Source organism: Phocoena phocoena, chromosome 16, assembly GCF_963924675.1.
Source record: "Phocoena phocoena chromosome 16, mPhoPho1.1, whole genome shotgun sequence".
NCBI classification, from domain to species: Eukaryota; Metazoa; Chordata; class Mammalia; order Artiodactyla; family Phocoenidae; genus Phocoena; species Phocoena phocoena.
The window spans coordinates 34,407,944-34,434,818 of NC_089234.1; the positions used below are offsets into that span (position 1 = coordinate 34,407,944).

The following is a 26,875-nucleotide window of genomic DNA, read 5'->3' on the forward strand; positions in this document are numbered from 1 at the left end:
CTCTGCCCATAACCCAGGGTGGTGATGGTGACCATGCCAAGAGTTCCTACTGCTTCCCCAGAGCCCCTGTTTCCACCTACAGACTGGCTCTGAGTTGAGGGCCTCCCATAGCTCACCACACTTCTTAGGTACTTGGGTAAGAAGGTCACCATTTCTGAAACTTGAGTTTTTATAATCCTGTTATCTCTTGGCTGGCTCAGAGGGCAAGGGAAAACAGAGGGAGTTTATAACTTTTGGGCCAAGTTTTTTTTATACCTTTCAAACTAACAGAAGAACCTGCCATCATAGTGACAGTTTGAGGAGCTTGATTTATAGGTATAATAGGCTTTTATTTAAAGAGTGTATGAAGATCAGCAAATAGTACCACATTGGATGATTCTCTCTCCTAATAGAACTTGCTAATGATATATGAAAGCAAATATTGTCACTTTATTGATTGTTTACAGTAATATTTATTTAGCCTGTCATTCAAAAACTGTTTTCCTTTAGTATCTAGATTACTTCCCTTTATTCACCAAATGCTTGCAAATGCAAAGAAGAAAGTATCTCATTAATCTGAACTCTAATTTTTATAATGAGACCATATGCAAAATAATTTAATTTTACATTATCACAAAAATAACTGAAAATGCAGTAAAAGAAAAATTGACACTTGCACGATATCCTAGTTTTCAAAGCACTTTACATATATCATCTCACAGCCTTCATCTCTGTAGGATAATCTTCATTTTACAGATAAAAGAGCCAAGACTCAGAAACTTTTTTTAAAAATTTTTATTGGAGTAGAGTTGACTTACAATGTTGTATTAGTTTCTGCTGTACAGAAAAGTGAATCAGTTATACATATACATATATCCACTCCTTTTTACATTCTTTTCCCATGTAGGCCATTGAGACTCAGAAACTTTAACATTCAAGTCCATGATTCCACCACTTACTGGGTGATAGAACAATCACCATCAAACAAGTCGCTTAATCACTCTTGAAGTTTCTTTAACTGTAAAACAGAATTTAAAATAGTGACTATCTCAGAGTGTGTGTGAAGATGAAACGAGTTAATACACATAAGGCACTTAGAAACAGTGCCTGGTGCATAGTAGATGCTCAATAAATGTTAGCTGTTAGCTATTATTACTACACAGCCAATAAGTGTTAGGACTAGGACCCAAATCCAGGCATTTTGACTCCTAGTTCAGAACTCTTTCTGTAGGACCATGTGGAATTTGCCTTTTAGTAAATCATTGATTTAATGTCCATCTCACATTGACCTTGTTATTCTTTTTTTTTTTGCGGTACGCGGGCCTCTCACTGTTGCGGCCTCTCGCATTGCGGAGCACAGGCTCCGGACACGCAGGCTCAGTGGCCATGGCTCACGGGCCTAGCCGCTCTGCGGCATGTGGGATCTTCCCGGACCGGGGCACGAACCTGTGTCCCTTGCATCGGCAGGCGGACTCTCAACCACTGCGCCACCAGGGAAGCCCAGACCTTGTTATTCTTGAAGGAACCTTTTTCTACTTTGTTTACTTTGGCCTCGAATTTCTGAAGATCAAAAGGGAAATGTGTTTGAAGTTTTCTTCCTTCCTGATTTTTTTTTTAATCCTCTGATTTCTGTTGTTGTCTGGGTTTGGTTGACCTTGAGATATCAGAAGGTGTTTTAGTAGGTGAACGTATCATGAAGTTGTTTTCATGGGTGTGTTGGGGTCTCTAGTGAATTTTGTTTTGGTTGAAAGGCCTGAGGTAGGAGGCAGGGTTGAAGGAAATGGTTGGACTTGAGTTACACCCCTTATCTTTGGTGCTAAGAGAATGTTGTTGTTACTGAGAGTAGCAGCTTGCTGATCAGGGAGGAGAGATGATTTGTTGTAAAAGAGCCATTCTGAAGAAATTGGCCCATTCCCTGGGAAAGGAAAAGAAGTTGTAGATATTTTCCTTGGTAATAATATTTGTAGCAGGCTTTGACTTGTGACTCCCAGTTGTTTTTACTCTGTCTATTGCCAGTGTTGTCATTTATGGCTGTGAGACAGGCCTGAGTGAAAAATCTGTGTGATTTTGTGGTAGCTACTCAGCTGCTATGGGGAGACACCCTCCCTTTCCTCTGATGCCCAAGTTGAACACAGTGTGGGATTTGGTGTGGAAGATTGTAAGAGGTTGGCAGCAATGTGCAGGAAAGTTGCAGCCAGCTCGGTGGCCTTGCAGAGGCAAGGAGCTAGAGAGAACCCCAGCTCACTGAGCTGCCCCATCCCCAGGCCTTTTTGATGTGCCTGCGCGTACTGTACACAGACAGGGTCCTCTCCAAGAACAATATATTCAGCATGCCTCTGAGGACCTTTGTGGAAGATTTGCACCAAGATTTAACTTGGTGAGGCAGGAGGTTTGAGAGGACATGCTGAGACCTCCTCTTTGTGATCTTTGCATTTTTTTTAACCCACTGACCTCAGATATTCTCTTTGGCAAGTGTAATTAATGTTCTCACATTAAATGAAAACATTGAACTTTTAATAGATTCGCTGGGGCTTGGTAATCGTTTGATACTATTTCGAAAAGAGAGGGGGTATGAAGAAATGATGTATTATCCTTTCTAGTTTTGCACATAAGTTTTATTGTTCTTGCCTGGCCATCTGCTGAATCCTTTGACCCATCTAGCCTGGGAGCAAAGCCCAGAAAACAGCTCTGGGTCCTGCCATGTAGGCAGCCTCCATCTTGTAGCTCCATACCCATTCCTGTGGGCTTGGTGCTTTCCCCTTCGTATTGGCTTCTGCCTGTTGCATTGGCCACTCCTGGTGTGCTGAATAATGATTGATCTTTTTCCTACTCTGTTTGCTTGGATGCTCTGTATAGTAGATGAGGAGTTGGGGAAAAGGATAAAGAGTACCCATTATTCACTGTCCACTGCCACTGTCATCACATGCTGCCCAGGACTCCAGAGAGCTTTGCTTCTAGGCCAGTTGATTAGCATCTTTGTTTGATGTGTGAGAAGCTTCTGAACACGGGGGTTCTTATCCTTCTTCACCACTCACATCTTTCTGGCACACAGTGTGCCAGAGGAGAGTCTTATTGGTGATGATTTCCTTTGAGGTCAGTAGCAGGACTGGGAGTGGAGGTGACAGCTGAGAGACTTAGCAAAGCTGAAGGGATTGTAGAGAGGTTGAACAGCTGAATACTCAGGTTTAGACTAGCTCATCATGGGCCTTTGCTCAGCTGCCATTCATGAATGCCAGTGTAGCAGCAAGTGCCACAGTTGGCCCCTTGAACATCTATTATCCTCTTTGACGTCTTTGCTGATTCTCTCAAGTCAGATTCCTTGCTTGTCTGGGTTCCCATAGTACTTTTTATTTCCGTTTATCTCCCTCAGCTTTGTAGCAAGAAGTTAATTGTCTAAAAGCCTGTTTCTTCTATCATATAAGTCTCTGGACAGCTGGAACCTAGTCTCGTTCATCTCAATTTTCCTCATAATCCATAGATTGTGTCTCGTTTGTAACAGTTGCTCAGTAAATCTTACTGAATTGAACTGAACAAAGCTGGCTGTGTCCATGGACATCCTGCAGCTCGTGTCCACATTCACAGATCATGTATTCAGCCGTGAGACAGGAGAATATCCTTGAAGAAACAGAGCATCACCATCAGATATAACATATAAAGACACATTAGCCTATTGTTGAGCTTTTTTTTTTTGACAACTTTTGTTGAGATATAATTCACAGTTCACCCATTTAAAATGTACGGTTCAGTGGTTTCCAGTATGTTCACAGTTGTGCAATCACCACACAATCAATTTTAGAAGATTTTCATCATCCCCAAAAGAAACACTGTACCTATTCCCTCCACTCTCCCAGCCCTAGGCAACCACTAATCTATTTTTTGTCTCTCTAGATTTGCCTATTCTGGACATTCCATATAATATGCGGTATTTTGTGCCTGGCTCCTTTCACTTAGCATAATGTTTTCAGGGTACATCCATGTTGCAGCATGTGTCAAGCCTAGAGCTTGGTGGAAGTTGGAGGGCAGGTGATGCTTGTTTCCTGAGCCGTTGTGGCTCAGGCCATTGGTGAGTCTGCCTGCTCTCATTAAAGATGACCAAACCTATTTAATAGAAATTCCATAGATGTGTTCTGAACTTGCCCCCCTGAGTAATTATGGAAATTAATCAAAGTAAAGTCTATGAGCACCTAATACAGTGCCTGTAATACCCAATACAAGGTAAAGTCTATGAGTACCTAACACATGAGGGTCTCAATGACTCTTACTTCCCTGTGTCCCACTTCAAGTTCTTAGATTTTAGTAAGAATTTGCCAAAGTGAAACAATAGGTAAATTTTTAATTGGTACTTTGAGTTTAATTTACTGATTCCTCCCCCTACCCTTTTGTTTTTGTTCTCCCCAAGGCTATGCCTTTCTGCTGTTCCAGGAGGAGAGCTCAGTACAAGCTTTGATAGATGCCTGCCTAGAAGAAGATGGGAAACTGTACCTGTGCGTGTCAAGCCCCACCATCAAGGATAAACCGGTGAGTAATATGCAGCCAGCTGTTGCTTTTCCAGAGCACGTATGCAATTGGAATAGCTGATCACCTTTTCCTTGTCATGGGAATGCTGAAACTAGGATCCTCTTACCCGGGGTGACCTTGCTATGCAATAGAGCTGGACTGCTGTTGATGGGAAGCTAATAACAAATTACTCAGTATTTTGCTTTATACCTTTGGGACCACATGTAAACAAATGTGCCCTTGTCTTTCACTTTACGGCTCTTTTATGCTAATTCCTATTCAGAAACTCTGAATTGAAGTAAATAATGCTCTTAGTGGTTTTGGCAGCTGGTTTCTGTCATTATTTCAGGTCAAGGGCAGGAGTAATTTATTTATTTTTTTAAAAAAAGATCATAATCATCAACATTTATATGCCTTTGAATGCAAGGCATTGTGCTGGGTGGTACCCATAGCTGGCTAAATAGCGCCTTCTGGGCCAGGAGCTTATAATCTAAAATGGGATAGCTTCAAATAGGGCAGTGGAGGGGAAGGACAGAGAACATGGACCCAAAATCATAGATAATGTACGCTTCTACAGAATTTGTGGTTAAGTTTGTGGTTTCTGAGCCAAAGAGTGTAAGTCACTAGGTAACAGAGGAAGACCGCTTCCTTTCTCCTGGCAGAGGGGCTATCAGTGGAGAAGGGGCAAGACCCTTTAGAGCAGAAGAAAAAACTTGGTTAACATGGCAGAAGTAAAGATCCTTAGGAGGTTGGGAGGGGGGTGAGTTTGTGTGTCAACACTTGGTGCTAGGAGTGGGAAATAGAGTAAAAAATAGTGGCGTGGACTAAGGGACCAAGGCAGGTATCTGTCATGGGGCCTACAGCATCCCCTTACACCAGAGGTGCTGGGCTTGGTTGACAGCAAGTTTTATTCTCAGAAATGTGTATGGGGAAAGAGTTGTGGTCAGATGTAAAGTTCCCAGTTTGAGTCTTGACTAGCATTTAAATATCTACTTGACTCTGAATAAGTCACATAATCCTTGCTGCAACTTGGCTTCCTCACCTATAAAATGAGAAGAAAAATGGTTCCTCTCGGGGATGTTGAGAGGCTCAGATAAGAACAAAATGAATGTGAAAGCGTTTGGTGAGGTCAGGTACTTGCACAAATGGTGCTATTAGTTCTACATAGTGCTAGAGGATTCAGGAGAGCAGCGTTAGAGCTCATCTACCTAGTAACATCTTTTGAAAAGAATGGTGACGTGTAGAACAGGGTTTACAATTGGTTGCAAAAAAATGATGCTGGGACTTGGCCACCCATAAGTGGGAGATTACAGTATGTAAAGCAGAAGAGGGAGTTACTAAAGAATGGGGATCCTGAGTCGTGGTACAATAATTGATGCAGAGGAAGAGGCAAGGATTTTAGCAAGTTTGAAAGTATCGCTATAATTTTTCAATATCTGGGGCTATTGCCCAATTTTTATAACAACAGTTAACAGCATTGGTTAGGGTAGCTATACAGGTAGCTGTATAGGAAAACAGTAGAAAATAGCAGGCTGGGAAAAAGAGTAAGGAGCCTTTGTTAACCTTCGTCTTAATTTAAACAATGTAGAGAGGCTGTGTGTTAAGAGGGAGACATGGGGACTGACTAGAATGGAAGTGTGCAGTGTTTTCTCTGAAAAAATAATAAGAAAGCTGCAATAACTTCTAAATCTCTTTGGAGTAATATGAAATTAGACAGACTGAGCCCAGTTTGGCAGGGTCAGATGTCAGAGGAAAATGGTCACCCTCCAGAGTGTCTCTGCCACTGACACATCAGTGGGAGTGGGAGTGAGCTCAGAAGGGTTAAGGTGGGGTTGGTCATGCACTGTAGGAGAGGATTTGAAATATGTTCGTATCTGTAAAACGACAGAGGGGTAGAGGTACATACTGAGATAGTTAACACCCAGAGTAGATTAAGAAGCTGTTGAATTGAGGGGAGGAGTCTGGAGGTGAGCAGATGGGGCTTGTGTACCTTGGAAGGGCCATGTCACTGGCTATGTGGGAGGAGGTGGGTCACATGTTCCGTCAGGGCAAGCTCGCACCAGGGCTGGACGTCTTGTGAGAGGGGATGAGCAGTGGTGGTTGCAGGCGGCGGTGGTATGGAGGCAACACCATTACTGTTGAGTGTTTTCACTCCAAACATGTGTATCACCCTTGGCTTGAAGGACTTTTGAAATTAATTAGTGTAATTATCTGTTTTGGAAATGTTTACAGGGAAACTAACTTTCATTGTTTGTGTTTCTACGAATTTCTACCTTATTTCAGTTTCCATTTTCTGAGCTCAAGTGAAGCAGTTTTATTGGAGCTTGGTGAATTCTGAATGGTGGCTGCTGATCACGTATTTCTTTGACCCAGGCATACTCAGAATTTCCAGCATACACAATTGAACTAAAACTTAGGATGGGAAACATAGAAGTCCCCAAATGCCTGTAATTCTAATGAACTGGATCCCATTTTGGGTTCTGGCTCTTTTGGCTCCATTTTTGAAACCTCTTTCTTGGCTTCAGCTCCACATCTTCCACTCCCAGCCTCATTTGGTCACACTTCCCTACCAGGTTTCGGTACATTCCACCTCATTTTGGATGCTCCCACAGACAGTGAGAGCTGGGTTGAACATTTGGGAATAAATGAGGACCTGGGAAATAGGTCAAGGTAAAGTCAGCCTCTAGAGCTCATTCACCAAACCTTCTGAGCTGTGGCTCTTTCTGGCTTTTTCTATTTAGCTTGGCTACCTTTCAGGATCTTAGTGCCTTCGTTCTGTTGTTTAGTTCCCTCCAGTCCTCCCAGAATTCCTCCTTGGAAATATACACCATGTTCTAAAGTGACCTCACAGATTTTCTGTCCTTTGCCCTCTCCCTTTCCCCTAAATCAACCCCCCACTCCCTTTGTGTGGATTAGGTTAATCACATGGTTTTCCTAATACAGTGCCTGTAGAAAGGTTCCCTCTCACTTATCCTTTCTAAGATCATGTTTGTTTTTTAACTCAAATGAATCCATACTTAGTGGATTTCAGGTAGTTATATTTTTGGTCAGTGATTACCTTTCATTAGATGATTCCACTATTCTATATATAGGTCTGATCCTGAAAGATGGCAAAAGAAACTGTATTTATGGCCTGATTAATTGACCCCTCAGTCTTTTTTTAATTTAATTTTTATTGGTGTATAGTTGATTTACAATGTTGTATTGGTTTCAGATGTACAACAAAATGAACCAGTTATACATATACATATATCCACTCTTTTTTAGATTCTTTTCCCATATAGGCCATTACAGGGTATTGAGTAGAGGACCCCTCAGTCTTAAAGAATGAAAGACAAATTGGCAAGAGTAGGAGTAATTGCAAAGCCTCTAGATCGGTGATTTTTTTCCCCCTTCCTCCAGCAAGAGGAGTTCCCAGCTCAGGCATGTCCCAGGCATCCCAGAGGATAGCTGTGTTCTTGTCCATGCTTCCAGTAAAGCAGGCAGCCATTGTGACAGTGGTCCCTCTAGTTAAGGGAACTCTACTTTTCGAATGTAGAAATCGGCTGAACCTGAAGGTTCAAGACAGCAGACTGATAGATGAGGAAACCTAAGAGGGTCTAACAGATTGAGGGGCTGAAAAGAGTAACCTTGAAAAGGAGGTGAGGAAGGAGATGTTATGGTTCTTAACTTCTAGAACACTTTGGCCAGAGATGTGGGATTGCAAACACCTTGAAAGGAGTATCAGAAAAGTTTCCTAATTCTTCCTCCTTACAATTTATAGCACAATCACAATTTATAAATATTCTAAAACATGACAGATTGACTTTGCTATATATATATTTAAACTGTCTTACCAAACTGAAGTGTCTTATGTAAGGTGAATTCTTTAGGTTATTGCTCAGGTCATCCACTTAAAACTAGAAAGACAAAAAAAATTTTTTTTAAATGGTGGAAAAAAAAGGAAGCTGGAAATAGAGGCTGGTTTAATTATTTAATTTTTAAATCTGTCTAATCTGTCTGTCACTCCAGTGTCTCCTACCCCCATTTATAAATCAGAGGAATCTCTAGCATTTTTCATCACTTTTTTTAGTTACAAAAATAGGCCGATCGTTTTGCCTAGGATTTAAGCTGTCTCCAGCCCACATACAGCTTTTAAAAATGCTGTGCCTTCCTTTCTTCCTTCAAACCACATTTGAGTGCCTACTATGGGCAAGGCTTTAGTATTGGTTACTATGAATCAACTTATTTTGAATCAGACATAAAATCCTGTGTTCAAAAACTTAATAATATAATGAGTAGATAAAACAAGTGTATAAATAGACAAATCTGTAGAGCCTGGTGCATAAGAGGTTCTCAGGTATTTGTCAAATTAAGAAAAATAATGAATACAGCGAGGTAAGATGTAGATTAAGCACTTTGGACAGTTTATACATACCAGGAGTGATGAAAGAAAGCTTCTTGGATGAAGTGTCTTTTAAACGAGGTCTTGAAGGATGAAGAGAGTTTGGAGATTGGCCAGGAGAAGTATCGAGGTGTGGGGGAATAGACATTTTGGAGAAAGGCAACAGTGTGAACACAGAAATGAGAAATTGTGTGGTATGAATGCAGAACACTTAGGATGGAACACAAATATATGAAAGGGAGTAGAGGGAAATTAAATTGGGAGAAACAGGTAGGGGCTTGTAGGGCAGTCTTGATTGATGGCCTCAGTCCTTGGGTTTGTGGTATATTTACTCAAACTTTCATTCCCCACCTACTACCTCCTAAGACAATAACTATAATTTTATCTTGGCTCAGTCAAATCTGGTTTTGTGTCATATCCCACCTTGGAAATCTTTAGCACTTCTAATCTTCTTGATTTATTTATTTGTTCCTTGGTCTAAATTCATGCTTTGGGCACCTCCCATCATAAGAATTTCTCCAAAGAAAGAATTCCTCCTTTAAAATGAGAGAAGTACCTCCTATTCATAATAAGTCTTATTTTTTTTTCTCCATGCATCTCTGATTTTGCAAATGGGTCCAGAGTTTCTTAGTGCTTGAGTCTTTGGAAGCTGTTATTCCTTTCTAGGGAGGTCTAAAAGATGCTGCAGTTTCAGTGTACAAAATGGTAACCAGGGGGCAAAATAGCCAATACCATCCCCTAATGGATCATAGTCCGTGTTTTCCAAAGTGTGTTCTGAAGAACGCTTGTCTCATCAAACACTGGTCTCTTGAGAGGATCATTGACAGAACGTTTGCTCTTAATAATAATAGGTGTCCCTTATTGAGCACTTACTTTGTACATTTTATATCCACTTTCTCCTTTAATTAAAGATTCCATAGCCAAGAACATTTGGGAAACATTGATATATTAAAGTTCTGAGGAGTTTTGCAATAAATAAATGTGTGTAATATTGTTTAATCCAGCATATTATATACTCTTTGGGGATTATACTTGTGAAGATTCTGGTAGAATTAGTATTTCATGAAGCTCACTCATAGAATAGGCTTCTTCCCAGGAAAAACTTAGGTAACGTGAACTTTAATGTGTACATTCCTCTCAAGAGTTTGAGTGATCGGCATGCCAGTGACAACATCCTTGTCCTAGCGCCATGGAACTGAAAATACACATTTATGTAGACATTGGACAAAATTGTCTGGCTGCAGCGCAAGAGTGTGTGAGGCTGTGAACCTAGAAGTTAAAATAGCCAGTTTCATTGCCAAATCATATTTGAGCTTTTCTAACTGCTAGTTTTGTTTAGTAGCTTTGAGAAGAGTCTATGGGTCATTTCTTAATGTGTTGAAAATGGGCCAAATGAGATTGGAAAGAAGAGAGAGGTTAATCATTCACAAATAAAAATGCATTTTGACGTTTCCAGGAGACTCTTGGGAAGCAGAGCTGGTGGCCAGTAGCCTGGAGGACAGGAAGCCTTGCAGGCACACAGCATCATTGCAGTGGAAAGAGTGTCTATAGACTTGGGGTCAGATAAACCTGGGTTTCAGTCCTGAGTTGCTGTCACACTTCTGAGTCTGAGTTTCCTTGTTTTTAAAGTAGAGATAATTTTTACAGCATAACAGTTATGGTGAGTTTAAATGTGATAGTGTATGCCTAGCACAGTGGTGCAGTGTAGGTGCTCAAAACTGCTAGTTTCTTCTTTCTTTCAAAAGGGAATCATCTATCTCGCTTATACTTTCTAAGTGATGCGGGAATATCAGAAGTGATGATGAGCACTAGATGATTCTGATCACCGCGTGCGTCACCTAGTGGCATCAGAAATTTGCACTGATTAGGCCCAAGCCCTGGCGTACCCACTGGTGACCAGACAGTGTATTTCCATGCCTCTAGAAGGTAGCTTTCAGTGGATTGAGGAGAATGATTGGGGAGCTATAGAGGGGCAGCTGCTGGAGGAGTTCTTACAGCAACACCGTCTGCCCCTCGGGAAAACCTTCGTTAATTCACCAGCACGCTGAGGAGCACAGAGCACTCACTAAGGGTTGGGTGCTGTGCTGGGCAGTTGGGACCCACACAGAGATATGGTCTCAGCCTTAGAGGCACCCAGAATCCAATGGAGGGAAATAGCCAAGTGAATAGTAAGTGAAGTAAGGAGTCACAGGTGCTATGATGGAAGCATTATAGACGGTAGTTGATGTGGGGTGGCTCAAAAGCAAAGTGGTCAGGTGTTCCTGAGGGCGTCTGGAAAGCCTTTAGAGGGAAGATGTTTCTTTGAATCTTACGGTTGTAAGTACGGGTATTAATCATAGCATCTAATTGATAATGGCTTTATTATATCAAGCATAGAGCAAGGATGTACATCACCATTTTCGGGGCACAGTTTATGCGTGCTCTGTTTTTGTACTGGGTGCCCTTATGAAACAGTATACAGAGTGTTATTTGCATTGTTCAACAGTAACTGAAGTTCCCAGTGGGGCTGTAAGCCTGTGGTTTCCGTACATCAGGCTGTGTAGCCTGGTGCGGATGGCAGCAATTTCCTTTCTGTACCTGCACTGTTTCTTGATGCTGGTGGTGGGTGTGGAGCATCCTGGGAGAGTGTAAGAGAATTTCCCAGGGTTACTTTCGGCTTTCTGTCTAAGAAGAATCCAGGCTATTTTGCTGAGGTTCTTTGGGGCCTGTGATCTACTGGTATCTGAGGAATAGTCTTAGTGTGACAGTGAGAGCTTTTTGCTTTGAGTCCCAGTGGAGTTCTGCCTGGAGGCCCCAGAGCTGCCCAGGGTACAGAAGTCTCATCAAGGCCAGTGCCTCTGAGCAGCTGTTAAGTTTCTTTCTGGCCACTTACCGCAGAAGGTACAGGGAGGGCATCTTCTTATCCTCTCTATTGGGTGGAGGGCAGCATTTGAGAATCACAGGTAGCATCTAAACTCCACAAAGGTGGCTGAGCCGTTTGTTTGGGAGCTATGTGGTAAAAATTAGGTTGACATGAGATACCAAATGTGAATATACTTTGAAGAGTCCAAACCACAGTTCTTGCTGTTACGGCTGTTAGTTTTGGTGGTTATAATAATAAAGCAGCCCCTTACACATGGAAGAGATAAAGATGCCTCACAAACCACAAACTAGTTTATTTGTGATATTGTGGGGCACTCCAGTCATTCTGTGAGGTCTGTGATTCTTAAAATAGAATTGCTGACAGCTGGGGTGGGTCTGAGTTCATTACCACTGCAGCTGAGCTGTTGCAGCTGTATCAGCGGACCTAGGTTTAGCTGACTCATCCTGGTTGTCAGAAGAGCCGGGATGCTGCTGCTTACTGGGGAGAGCAGTCCTGATGGTTCTGCACTATTGTTTTTCTGATTCATGTACATTGAAAGGATTGTAGGATTAGGGAGAGAAAAATGGAGACTTTTTCCTGAAGAGCTTGAGTAGGAGTTTGAAGAGTGTTGAAAAGAGGAAAAAGGAAATGGGGTGGGGTTGGGGCGATGCTGAGCTATGAGCTTTATGGATACTTTGTGGGAAAGAGATCAGATGACAGGGAAGGGGGATTTGGTCAGGTGATTTCCTGAACTAGCCACCAGATTGCACTGTTGACTCTGAACAGTTTGGTTGCTTTTTGGAGCTGCTTTGAGCCCAACAAATGAAAAGGAAGGCACTGTGCAGTAGACCCTTCACGTGGTAGATGTTTGTAACCTAAGGAGAGCACCAGACCACATACAGGGTGAGATGTTTAAAATGAGCTCAAGATAACATTATTTACTGGTAGATAATGTCTAAATTCTAAATAGTGGTCTAAACTGAGAGAATGCTAGAGCTATAGGGAGATTTGGTCATGTTCAGAAACTTGAAGTCCTAAGGCTTGTGTTTAAAACTGTTCTTACTAAAACTGTATGTTTTCTCTTATGCGGTTATTAAAGATACAATAAAAATGCATTTTATATTTAATTTTAACTTAGAGGCTTTTGCAAATTTTCAATGAAATTATCTTTTTAGGAAATGATGTTATCTTGTAGCATCCTGTCAAAATAAGTGACCTCTATTGCATTTCTTTAATTTTTTTCCTAGAAATTAGCCTAATCCTATCCCTATTAATGACTTTCAGTTTTAACCAGGATGAAATTTTAGTTAACTTTTTGAGAGCAATAGCAGGAAATAAGTGAGGAAAAGGCCTTGGTTGGAGTGAAGTTTCTATGATGTTTTGTTCAATTAGTTCAACCTTATTATTGCCATATTTTGATACATACTAAGAGTAAGATATAATAGGGCAGTATTACCCAAAGTGTGGATATTAATAGGTGTTACACAAAAAAATAGGTTCCATGGAAGTAATTTTGGAAACGCTGGCTTAAACAACATTCGAATAGATTCATTTCCTGTAGAACTTCTTAGAGCCTTTAATTAATATACACCAGTGTCTGCTGTGAAGCTCCAAGAAGGAAGTTTATAACTTTTTCCTAAATACTGCTTTTAGGAAACACAACCCTAGGGATCTACACTTCACAGAACACACTTTGGGAAACCTTGAAAAGGAAACTTAGTGCTTTTAATACTAACTGTTGCTATTACATATTAATGTTATGTTCTTTTAGATTTCTTGATGGCTGTTGAAGTCACTTTATGGTATAAATTGGTATATATATACTACCAAGCTTTATGTTTGGTTTTTGCCTTTATCCTTAAAAAGATTTTGCCTTTGGAGATAAGCAGTTATACAAAACCAATTATTAATTGAGATAAAAATTTAAAAGACAAATAATTCCGCTAAAAGTAGGTTTATGGTCCTGACCAGAACTTCCACAGGAATACATGCTTAAAAAAGAAACTAAAGAAAAACCATTTTTAAATTTTGTCTCGTAAGTGTTTATGCAATAAAACATTCCATCGTGAGGAGCTGTGTGGTAACTAAACCTTTCTAACCAGAGATCACAGACTGGGGCCCACAGGATAGATCTGGCCTGCAGATAGTTTTGTCTAGCGTGTACAAGTGACTTTATACATTTGAATTAGTTCCCAGCATTCAAAAATCTTGAAGTTTCATGTAAAAATCTGAATTTCTAGCTACTTTTGAGAAATGGAAAAGAGACAACACATTCGCAAATGATAACTTCTAGCTGGAGCTGAGAGGTGTCTGCTTCCTTTAAAAAGAGTGGTTTAACACTGCTGTATTTAAAATAGGTAACCAAAAGAACCTGCTGTATAGCACAGGGAGCTCTGCTCAGTATTCTGTAATAACCTAAGTGGGAAAAGAATTTGAAAAAGAATAGATACATGTATATGTGTAACTAAATCACTTTGCTGTACACCTGAAACTAACACAACATTGTTAATCAACTATGCTCCAATAGAAAATAAAAATTTTAAAAAATAAATAAAAAGAGTGGTTTACTCCATTGTGTCACTGCCTGCCTACTAACGAGTTGTCCTGGTAGCTTGACATGTTTATGCTGCCTGTCTGGCCCTACAGACATTTGTTTTTGTGTATCCTTTACTGTAAGGTCATGGCATGGCCAAAGGGCTAGTGGGTGCCCCCTCCCAGATGGCCTCTTCCTAGGGTCACCTTTGTTATCAAATGTGGTCAGGTTTCTTCAGGAGGCAGTGTTGAAACCATGTCAGGCTCATTTAAGGTAATCTTCACCATTCTTCACCTTATCCTTGTCCTTAGGATGTTGTGGCTTTTACTGCCCAGTATAGCCTATTTGACAACATCCTGCAAGAGTTGTTACACACACACACACACACACACACACACACACACACACACACAGTAATCCCTATGTATGTAAAAGCTGTTTTGCCAGGGGAAGTTTATGTTGAGTTAGGACAGAGATCTAATTTCATCCTTTCTCAAAAATTATTAAAGAAATAAAGATAATAAAAAAACAGTTCTTTTACTTATATTCTACCCCTTCTACAAAATATCTGAGTCAGCTTATAAAGTATGGGATTAAAAGAGTAGAGAAACACGTATATATATTTTTTTCGAAGAGTAAGTCAGAAAGATAGAACATGGATATTAGACCCTGAGAATAAACCTTAGAAGATGGAGAACATGCCTGTATGAGAATGGTCTTATATTTCAGAGAGAAACCAGAGTGTGAATGGAACTTCTCAGTGCAAACAGTACCACAGTATTACTTTTTGCTTAGCTCTTAGAGTGTACTGATGTTGGCCTGTGTTGACATTTCTCTGAATCTGCAGTGGTGTGAGCTCTGAGGAGCTGTTCTGTGGTGGCAGCTGGGAAATGTGGGTTTTGTGAATAGGATTAATCATTACTGTCTCCCTAGTCCTCTTCCTGTATTTTTACCAAGAATAGGGTAAGGGAATGGGTTGTGTGTGATGTAATGAAGGGGTGGGGAGGGTGACAGAGGGAAGAAGAGGCAGCAATGGAGACCCTCAACAGGCAGGTTTGAGATCGTCTGCAGAGTTCTTTTGAGCAGCAGTAACCTCCAGCTATTGTACAAGGCTACATTTTCTGTACTTTTGATTAAATGAAACCAGAACACTATGGATACTACACAGGAATTGTTTTCATTTGTGAGCCATATGAGCAAACTCAGTTATCATAAAGTTAATGGAATTACCTGGTCCTGAAGCTGCCTTAACTACTTAATAAAGGATGAGACTAGGAGAAGAGAGGGCTCTGTGTAGAAAAAGATTTGCCCTACTTTTTTTTTTTTTGGTGACGTTAGAATCCTTTTTCTTAGTGTCAGGACATTGTGTTTTTAATTAAAAATTAATAATGGGCCCTCATGAAGGCATTTGAAAGTGGTGTTTTATGGTATTGGTGAATCTGCCTTTGTGGTAAATGTCAAGGGAACAATAATTTAGTCAAACAGACAAAATTTTACAAGGAAAGAACTGGATTTTTTTTTTTTAAGTGATAAAGGTAGAGCAGATGCCTGAGTGTTAACAGAATTACAAACAGGTCCAAGGTTTTAGGGTCTAGGGAAGAAGTGGAGATTTTATGGCTTCTGGCTAACTGGTGAAGGCAACTGTGTCATAAAAGCCCAAAAAGCTGCGGGGCGGGGGGGTACATTTTGTAACAATCATAAGGAACGTGTAGCCTGCTTCTAACTGAGCGATGCCAGTGTTAGAGATGACCCAAGATGTTTTGAAAGTGTAATTGACAGATTTACTACCTTTCAAATAGGAGTACTCCTGGATATAGCCAGGCCACATAAGAAATTATCGTATGTGTTTCCTTGCATTATGTTGTTGATTAATGGGGCAAAAGAAGAATTTTGTTGATACTAAGAAAATGAAAATTCAGCTGTTTTGTTTCCTATCCTAATCGATGAGGGGAAAGGAGAGGGGTGTTCCTTAAAGACCGACACTATTTTCTCTGCTTCTATACCTGGCCTACTTCCCAGCGCGCATGGCCAGCTGAGCGACTGGTTGGTTTTCAGGCAGTGCTGAAACTGGCCTTTTGGTATGAGAGGGTTTTTTGTGCTTTTTTTGTTTTGTTTTGTTTGGTTATGGATTGAAAGGAATATGCTTTAAGGTTACGATTCTGATGGAATACCTTATTTTATATGATAATGGTAAAACAGTGTAAACTATGGGCAGGAAGTCAGAGTCCCAGTGAAGAGACATTACCAGTTAGAAATATGTCATAGAGATTTCTTTTTCTATTCTTTGAAAATTTGCTTCATTTCCTAGGCTTACCTTTATTTAACCAGACTTGTTTAGGAAAATCAGATCAACCAAAAGTCGATAAATCTTTGACCTTCAGTATTTGATATTGCTGGTAATTGTGTGCTAACTTGATAAGTGTTAAACTGTGTTAAATCATATTGCTGAAAGAGAAATGTTTTAATTTTAGGGGGTGATCATTTAAAATCCAGACATATGGATAATTTTTAGAAAATATTCCCAATGTTCCTGTCCCTCTTTAGGTGAGCTCTTAAAAAACTAAGTGCTGTAATGTGACAGGTTATAAACAGTCTAACATGTGTTAAAATTCAAAACCCAGACTCTATAAAAGACTGCCCTTTTTTAAACCACAGGTGGTTTCTGAAGGTTTCATGGTATATGTCTAGAGTGTTGAGTCTAATAACCTGTAAGTAGATTCCCCAAGAGTTCTATTGAAAGGCACTTAATGCAGATTACATTAACTAATAACTGGATTTTGTTTGGGTTGTGTATGTTGTAAAATGCACAAATCAGTGGGTTTGTCTTTAGTCACCTTATTCTCATTTGGGGTTGATGGAAATGAAGTAAGGACCAAGTAAACGACTTTTTTTCAGGTGCAAATTCGACCATGGAACCTAAGTGACAGTGACTTTGTAATGGATGGTTCTCAGCCTTTGGACCCCAGAAAAACTATCTTTGTTGGGGGAGTTCCACGACCCCTTCGAGCTGGTGAGTGGAAATAGTAACACCACAACAACAAAACCAACAACAGAATCCCCAATGTGTTTAGTCTTCAATATTTTCTAGGTTTCTGGTCAGCTATGCACAATCTCCAAAAAGAAGGCTGTCAGGTCAGTTTCACTGAGCTGACCCTTAAATGTTTTCTCCCAAGATGTTGTATTTTCTTATGGTACAAGAGTGAATTTCATTAAATTGTTATTTCAGAGGGATGAATTCTAATTAGTGCCTCCCTGTTCAAGCAATTATTTTTAAAATAATAACAATACATTTGGCAGTGTGCATTCTTATGCCAGTTAGCACTGTTACGTATGACAGAAAAAGAAGTCACCCCATCAGAAATCTGTCCAGTGCAGCTGTGTGCCCACTTAGTCAGTGAGGAACCAAACCACTGCTAGAAATTGTGTCACTGGGAATCAAACTGAACTTTTCCCAAGTGAAACAGGTTCCTATTTTTTCTTATGTACTTTGAAAAGTGAGGTATGTATTTGAGCATCTTTATTTTGACTTCTTGAAAGCTCCCCTGTTTTTTGTTTTTTAAGTACCTTTCCAATGATGAAATAATTGTGCCTGCTGGGATTGGGCAGAATCATTATTGACTGGGGCATTTGAAGTGATGCTGTGCTGGTGACTTCAATATTTAAATCCAGAGACAAATCTGATTGGTTGTGGATTAGTGTGATTGCCCGTGGAATATAATAAAATGATTTGTAAGAACAAAGTGCTTAAAATAGTTGAGTTTATGTTTTTTTAAATAAGATGAAAAAATAAGGTAGCTGTTGCCACTGTAGTAGCAAAAAGGACAGTGTTATCTCTACGTTAGTGTAAGCAAGTAGACTTAGTTCTACTTAAAAAGTAAAAGAAAAAGCAGAGGTCATTAAAATCAAGTTGTGAAACAGAATTGTAAAATGTACCTACAGCTCTTTGGCTCTATGACTTTGGGGACTTCTTAATTCTGAATGTTCCTCAACATTTCTAACATATTTATTCAAATCTCAACTCCAATCTACTCCTAAAAGATAAGTTTTAGGTCTGTATAAAGATGTATTCGTTATTCCATTTTGAAGGACTTTAAAACATATTAATCATGACTGTGGAGTTTGTAATCTTATGGTACTTCAGAAAGTCAAGCATCACTGGGTCTTTTTCTCATTCTCATGGAAAACCTGCCCAGAGAAGGAAAGCAAAACGGCAGAGATGCTTCCCCCTTCATCTGCTGTCAGAAAATAAAGTCTAAGCAGGGCTAACTCGCACGTGAACAGCATTATGAGATGAGGGCCAACGCAGCCCTTTGTTTCTAAACAGCTTGTGCTTTAAAAGAAAAAAAAAATGTGGGTGGGGGCACTGTGTAATATTCCTGGCTTTTTCTAACTGGTGGTGTGTTTAGGAGTGGAGAGGGAGAAAAGTCCCCTTTGATAGTGTTTTAACTGCAAATGGATTCTACAAAAATGGACATTCATTGCTAGTATTCTAGCTGTTCTTTTCTGCAACTAAATACAAGCACAAATTAGTTTTAATATCTTAGCTCCTCTCCTTTTTTCTTATCTGGGAATCTGAAAAAAAAAAATTTCTGAAAGAAAAGTTCCCACAGTCGTAAAAATAACAGAACTGTCTTTAACCTCTTATGTCTATTTTTAAGTCACAGACACAATAGTTTATAAACTAAATTCCCTTTTTTATTAGCCACTCTTCATTCTTTCTGTTTAAATCATTTGAAAGGATAGGTGTGGGCCTCTATATCTTTTTCTCTCTATAAATCTTGTGATGATATGTTTTTCACACTGTTCTTATGATCGCACTGACACTGCAAGACAGGAAACCCAAGATGCTAAATTATATTCTTTCTTTAACATTCTGTGTCTATAAGATGCTGCAAGTTCTATGGTTAAACAAGAATTATGTTTAGTTATCTAGTCAGAAATGGGATTTTGTGTTCCCTGCCTAGATAGTATATAATTTGTAAATTTCAAAGTTCTTTTTTCTCTAACGTAAGCTAAATTTTTTTGTTTTAAAATTTTGTTTTTGCCATTATTGGCTAGTAATCTACAGTCACTTGGTCTAATGGCAGTGTTCCCCCATGCCAGCACCTCCTATAAGTGTAGCTAGTTTCTAGAAGGCTAAACCATCTACATTAGCATCTTAGAATTTTACTCTATCTATCCAAGACTTCCAGATTGGAGGCCACGTAATCTTGATGAAAAGAGTTAACATCTGCAGCTTTTATCCCTGTGCATAGAATTAGTTTTCTTTGGAACACACTGAGCTTTGTGGATTGGTGTGTGTCTTGGAATAGAAGACTGTTTTTAAAGGAATTCATTTTGACTTTGCTAGACAATCTTAAATTGAACGCAGTGCAGTTCACTTGAATAATAAACGTATTGAGCACACACTGTGTTACTGGCACTGAGAAAGTGCCCATCATGCCACACTGAATGGACATCCCACTATCATGTTGAACAAGTCGTCATCTACAGAATCAAAGATTTCAGAACAGAAGAAAATGAGAAATGTATGAATAGAATACTAACTCAGTTAATTGATGCTAAATTATACTCCTTAACATAATGATGCTCAAATTTTGGTTTTTAAGTACTTCAGGGCATTTTTTTATTATTTCCAGGGGTGCCGTGGTTATGAATTCTGAAAAGTCTTAAAACTATTTCAGGCACTATATACAAGGTGATCCTAGACTAGATATCAGTGATGAGACTCAACAGGTGACATTTTATGTGTCCAGATTGATTTTCACCTTATCCTGGGCCAAAAATGGTCCTTTAGCACTTTACAGTGACTAAAATGTTATCACTCAAGAATTATTCCTTTGGATCTTGTGAGGCTTTTTATCTTTGATATTTTCCCATTGTAAGACAGGGACCATTATCACTAATAAATTATTCTAAATATAGTTATCCCACCGAACAGAAGTACAGAAACACTTCTAAAGAAACAAGGCAACCTGTTTTAAGTGGTATTGTCTTGACTGAGGAGTTTAGGTTGCTCCTTCTGACCTTTTGACAAGCGTGACTTTTAAAACTTCAGGTTGGAAAAAATCGGGCCTAGAAAAATTAGCCTGAAAATGGGAAAATATCAGTGGAAAATCTAGATGAGTTTCCCCGAAGTTGGACTGCCTGATTGTTGCCTTCTCTAAGTCAAATAATACACATTTCTACGTCTCTTGTCTCTCCCTTCCAACACTCCTGTCAGTGACAGTGGCAAGCCGAGGATGGTTTGCCTGAAGTCTCCTGGTGTTTCTCCATCTTGCTTTCCTTCAACTCCCCACCCTGACGCTAGGAAAGGCCATGGGTGGACTCGCCATGCCACCGTGTGGCTAAAGAGTACATATTCTTCAGAGAAATCAGTACAGGGAAAGGGGTGGTCTGTCTGTCTGGTCTGTCTCTCCTCCCGCTACTACGTGGATGTGCAACAGCATGTTGCCACTCTTCATTCAAGTGTTGTAAGCAGCATGTCTTCCTAAATCTCAGCATGGAAGTATCGCTGTTGCATATCCCTATGACATTAGAACCTCTCCAGACCACATCTCTTTGCTCTGAGAGCAGCTAAGTGCCAACTAAGAGCTTGGGGGTTATGAGGAGACCACCAGGAAAAAGTGGAAAATGAAGGATCTGGTCCCTGTATTCTTCCCTGGTTTGTAAACGTGAGTGTTCTCTGACTCTAGCTTCTTGGCTTAGACATCTCATTTGGGGGCTGCCTCAGTGATCAAGCTTTGGGACCCATCCACTTCCAATTTTGATCAGGCTTGAAAAACCCTCAGTCTTCCTCTCTAATTAGAGGCATCTGTGAGCTGTTCCTCCACTTTATGACTTCCTTCTGACAGTTTATCTGACAGGTCCTGCAGAACAGATCAGTCTTGAGTTCCTAGAGCCTACCATTTGCCCATCATCTTTGGGTCTCCCATCTTCCTAACTATTGCTCTGATGATTCTTTCCTGTCTTTTTCTCCCCTGCTAATATTCTGTGATGGATCCTGAAATTTCCTTCTCCACCTTCCCCCGTCCCAACTCCCCCCACCTCACTGTTGTGAGGATGGCTTTCTATGGAAATTCTAGGGAAAAAAATTTTTGAGGTAAATATTCAGTAAGGTATGACATACATCTAGAGAACATACATGATGAATTTTTCTAAGAGCATTTATTTCAGACATTCTGCAAACATTCTGGTAGTCCACATGTATTAGGAATCACATCCTGATTTATGATTAAGGAAATAGGAGTATTATAACCATAGCCTTTTTGTTCAGTGAAGTGGTAGCAGGCAGAAATCATCTGTATGTCAAGTTTGTCAGCACTAGAAGCTTTTTCTTTTTTTTTCTTTCTGTCTCTTTTTTTTTTGGCTGCACCATGCGGCATGTAGTATCTTAGTTCCCAGACCAGGGATGGAACTCGCACCCCCTGCAGTGGAAGCACAGAGTCTTAACTGCTGGACCTCCAGGGAAGTCCCCCTGCCAACACCTTTTTTTTTTTTTAACATCTTTATTGGAGTATAGTTGCTTTAGAATGTTGTGTTAGTTTCTGCCGTATAACAAAGTGAATCAGCTATATGTATACATCTATCCCCATATCCACTCCCTCTTGCATCTTCCTCCCACCCCTCTAGGTCTCACAAAGCACAGAGCTGATCTCCCTGTGCTATGCAGCTGCTTCCCACTAGCTATCTGTTTTACATTTGGTAGTATATATATGTCAATGCTACTCTCTCACTTCATCCCAGCTTACCCTTCCCCCTTCCCTTGTCCTCAAGTGCACTCTCTACGTCTGCATCTTTATTCCTGTCCTGCCCCTAGGTTCATGAGAACCTTTTTTTTTTTTTTAAGATTCCATTAGATGTGTTAGCATATGGTATTTTTCTCTTTCTGACTTATTTCACTCTGTATGACAGACTCTAGGTCCATCCACCTCACTACAAATAACTCAATTTCGTTTCTTATGGCTGAGTAATATTCCATTGTATATATGTGCCACATCTTCTTTAGCCATTCATCTGTCAGTGGACACTTAGGTTGCTTCCATGTCCTGGCTGTTGTAAATAGCGCTGCAATGAACATTGTGGACACCTTTTTTTTTTGGTAGAATCTTTTTCTTTCACCAAGTCCTAAGTTCAGAATGAGTTGTCTCAGATAAACTCCAGAATTGGCATACTGACTTGATTAACTGCATTGCCCTTAGGCTTAAGGATTTTATAATGTCTGTGTTTGTTTGCTCCTCCTCCAAAAAAGCAAACTCTCACCCACAGCCGATGTCAAAGTTTGCCATATCAGTGGCAGTTTGAGCAACATTAGCATAGAGCCAAAGTAAGACTGGGATGAACTGGTGCTTATGGAGCAGAAACCAGGCCAAGTAAATGTTAAGCAAAGATTTATGAGTAGAGGGAAAAACAACTGCTGGACAAAACTAAACATTTGAGCACTGCTCTTTGCCCAGCAGTGTGCCCAGAGCTCTCATGTATGTTTAATCCTCATGATAACCCTGTGAGGTTATAAGTGGTAGACTTTTCATTGTAGAGATAAGGGAGCAGAGTTCAAAGGGGGTGATTAGTCAAGACCACAACAAGTGAAAAAATCAAGGTTCAAACTCAGATCTCCAGACTTCAAGTTTGGGGCTCTTTGCACAGAAGGAAGCTGCTTTATCAAGCTGAGATCTGAGATCTGTTGTCGCAGTAACAGCAATAACAGTCAATCTGGTACCAGCTCGATTTAATCAAATTAAAACTCTTATCCTTCTTACTTAGTTGGTTGTTCCTATCATTTATTTGAAAATATTCTTAACTTCCCAATGTCTCATGCAGGGTGGAAGCTAATGAGCACATTTCCTCCACTAAAGATGTGTGAACTGCTCTCATGAACCAACTCAGCAATCGTAAACCCAGAAAGTCCACCTTCAAGTTGAATTTTCCTTTCTTTCAGAAGTCCAGACCTCTTGTAATCCTGAGGTGCCTTATGCCTCTTTCCTGTCTGCTTTGTTATTTCCAAAGAGGAGAAATGTAGCTTCTAGATTCACAATTTAGAATTGTGTGTAGTATTTCCCTCAGGAATCCTCATTCCTGCTCTACCCCGTTTGGCTCTCACAGTGTCTCAGACTTATACATTGCCTTAGGCTAGCTTTGAAATCTAATTAAATGACAGGAACAGGATCCTGGGATGGGACAGGATGGGGAGTCATCATGATTTTCTTTCTGATGAACTGAAGTCCCTTTCAGATCTCTGTGAAGAGTTAGGAGCAAAACAAGGAACCACAGTTGGGGTTCAGATTCACCTTCAGGGCATAGTCACCACAACCCAGAGGAATTCATGGAAACGCTATATACTACATACAACTGCAATATTCTTGTTTCCTTCTCCAGTCTGGGACATGGTGAAGCTCATCACAAGAGCCAATGTGTGGGTTATACTCATAGAAGTGTACTGTTACCATGGAACAGTTGTTTATGAGATGACTTGAGTTGTCTTAAGAGCACAGAACATCTTATCCAAAGTACAGAATACCCTTGGATATAGCTACCAGAACTCCTAATTTCCCACCCCTGTGGTGACCAGACAGACGCCGTGAACACTGTCTGGATGGGAAGGAAAAAATAGAAGTGGTTTGGAGATTCCTGACTTCCTCATGGACTCTATGCCTGCTGTCACCTCCATCTGTCTGAATTTCAGCCTCTACCTGTATGTCCTGCTCCGGTAGCCTCATCTTCCTCAGGTTAAATGTTAAGAACGTGCTCTGGGGAGCTACGCTGTCCTTGTCCTCTACAGAGGATGGTTTAGAATGAGGTTTCACTGTCATAGGTTTAGTAGGTGGTTTGACTACATTTTCCAGATAAGACACTTCCTTGATCAAGGACTCACATTTCTTTTTTTTTTTATTATTTTATTTATTTATTTATTTTTGCGGTACGCCGGCCTCTCACTGTTGTGGCCTCTCCCGTTGCGGAGCACAGGCTCTGGACGTGCAGGCTCAGCGGCCATGGCTCACGGGCTTAGCCTCTCCGCGGCATGTGGGATCTTCCCGGACCGGGGCATGAACCCGTGTCCCCTGCATCGGCAGGCGGACTCTCAACCACTCCACCACCAGGGAAGCCCAAGGACTCACATTTCTTGAGCAGGATTGAGATCATAAAGTATAGATAGACCCACGAAGGTTTTAGTTGATTTCTACCTGATCCTTACTGCTTTTTTTCTCTCTTCCTCCCAAGTAGTCAAAATGGTAGCCCTCTTCTTGGCTTAGCTCCCCCCTAATCAGAGGAAGGGAATTTATATGGGACTTTCCTACATTAACTGATAATACTCACTCTAAAGAACCCTTTAAAACCTAGTCTCTAAAAGTAGTGGTACATTATGACATCTGTAGGTGAATTTGTATCTTCCATATTAAAAATATTTTCGGATTGGGAATTTGTAGGATTTGAGGAGAGCTTGCTCTGTGTTTGTTAGTTACCTGTGTAGTGGATGAATTGTTAGTATTTTTTTTAATGCTGTTTTTACCAACTGGTTACTTTTCTCAATAATTAAAAAGTCTGTTTAGTACTTAGGTGACTTACCTATTGTGTTTGAGCCCAGCATGAGTTTAGCCTGCAAAAAGTATTCACTAAAGTGAAGACTTGCTGATTGAGTAAAGGACCAAAAACAAACAGCAGTTGTTTGGTCATTATTTACTTTCTTTCAAGGGTCATCACAGTATTAGAACTTTTGTAGTTAAAATACAGATTAAGGTAGAGAGATGGGTAATCTTCATGTTCTTCCCCCCCCAGAAAACTTCCTTTAGTCACCTTGGTTTCTTTCTTGTAGCTTCTCAACAAATTGCCCTTCACTTGAGTGAGACTTCATTGGCTCAAATGCCTGCAGAGTTTTGGGTGGCCAAGAAAATGACTGTATATAAGCTTTTAAGTGGAAATTATTTATTTATATAGTTTTCATAAAAACAGAAGTGACTGAGGGTTTCTTCTTCCTATCAAAAGTACATAACTGCCAGCAGCAGCAGCCATGACCTAATCTTTGGCACGTGAAGATGATTTTCCAGCAGCCAGATCCACAAAGTGCTTGTGGAAGGTGCCATCTGTGGCATCTGAGGATCCCTAAGGTTCCTTTGGAGACCAAGATGCAGTAGAAGAACCCGTGGTTACGGTAACTCTTCTCTTCAGCTGGAGCTTCAAGCTCACAGCTGGTATGTATACCTTCTTTGTGAATTAGATATTTTCTTGAATCCTTCCTAAGGGTGGAAGACAAGTGTATTCAGTCCCTTGACAACATTCTTTTCCTGGCCATTCACCAGGCTGAGGGAGTTTTCACTGTCTTATTCCATTCCAGAGGAAGCCAGGTCTTTGGAAAATTAGTGTTTAATTTCCAGGCCCTGAGGTTACATATTTTACTAAGCCCACTTGACTAATAAAGGAAATTCATTAATGACTGCAGTGAATTAATCCCACGTTCAGTTTCTTGTTCTCTGTAACTGGAATAATGTTAGCTATGTGAGGAAGTCCCCAATCCATCAGAAGTTGTCGGGGTGAAGTATGAGGACCTACTGAACTCTGATATTTAGGGTACACACATGATTCTTATTGCATTGTTTGAATGAGTGTGATTCCTGGATCCTGCCCCAAGACTGCAGTCAGGGTTCACTTGGGCTCTAACCAGCAGTGTTCCCTTGGCTGATGTGACTCAGTAATTCTGATCATAATGGGATCATTGGGATAGCTTTCTGCTGTTCTGTCTTTAAAATCACTTATTCTCTGGCTTAATTATTGCTAGTTTAGTTTCTCACCTTCTGAAAATTACCTGTTGGTTGGAAGTCATTCTTCCAGTTAGAAACAGGCACTTAGAAAACAATTACCAGTATTAGGCAGTCTGGTTTGGGGACAAATTTTGAAGAAGTTGAATAGAAAGACAGCCCTTCTGTCTGGCGATATAGCTTTCTTACTGCCTCAGCAGCTTCCTATTACAGGAACCAGTAGTTTGGCTTTCCTTCTGTTTGTAGAAATCTTACACCGTTCAGCCCTTCAGCCCTTGTACCCGCTGCAGAGTTCTGCCCCTACCCCTCCAGGTTGTGCTGCTTTCCTTCTCCCCAGATACTGATTCCTGTGGAGCTCTACTGTCTGATGGTCTTTGCACACTGGCTGTGTCCGAGGTCATCATCTGTCTTCCCTGTCTGCTCCTTTCCAAATGCCATGCGTAGGTGTTTGAGGGAAGTGGATTCTTGGGTCGTTCGCCAGGGGTAGGACTAAGTCTTTTGGACTTAAACCATGTGAGTGGACTGAAAGGAATGGTCATACCTGGAGGAGGTGCCATCCAGTATCAAGTAAACAATTACCTTCAGGCAATTTGGATCCAGGTAAGTAACTGCTATGTGTCTCTCCATGGTACCTTTTGATGAGGACAATTTTAGAATATCAGACCTTTGGAATGGTCCAATTTCCAAGTGCCTTCTGTACAGGTGTTTTGCAAATATATCAATATAAAGGTATACTTAGAAGAAATATGGTGAGGTGTGCAGACCAGACCTCTGGATTTATAGTAGGGTGTAGGATGGGTATGTTTTTACTGCCTTTGTAGCAGCTTAGTGTTTCCTGGCACATTGTAAGTGCTCAATAAATCATTGCTGCTGTGATCATTTTTAGTACT

The 26,875-nt window shown here is 40.4% G+C and overlaps 1 protein-coding gene across 4 annotated transcripts in view; it reads left to right on the forward strand.

Moving 5' to 3' along the window:
- CPEB3 (cytoplasmic polyadenylation element binding protein 3) overlaps positions 1-26,875 on the forward strand; it is a 147,827-nt gene that overhangs the window by 98,591 nt on the left and 22,361 nt on the right. For all 4 annotated transcript variants that reach the window (XM_065893825.1, XM_065893824.1, XM_065893826.1 and 1 more), the window contains 2 exons: positions 4,379-4,497; positions 17,131-17,245. In XM_065893825.1, the coding sequence (XP_065749897.1) occupies positions 4,379-4,497; positions 17,131-17,245 (234 nt within the window). The remainder of the gene's footprint in view (positions 1-4,378; positions 4,498-17,130; positions 17,246-26,875) is intronic.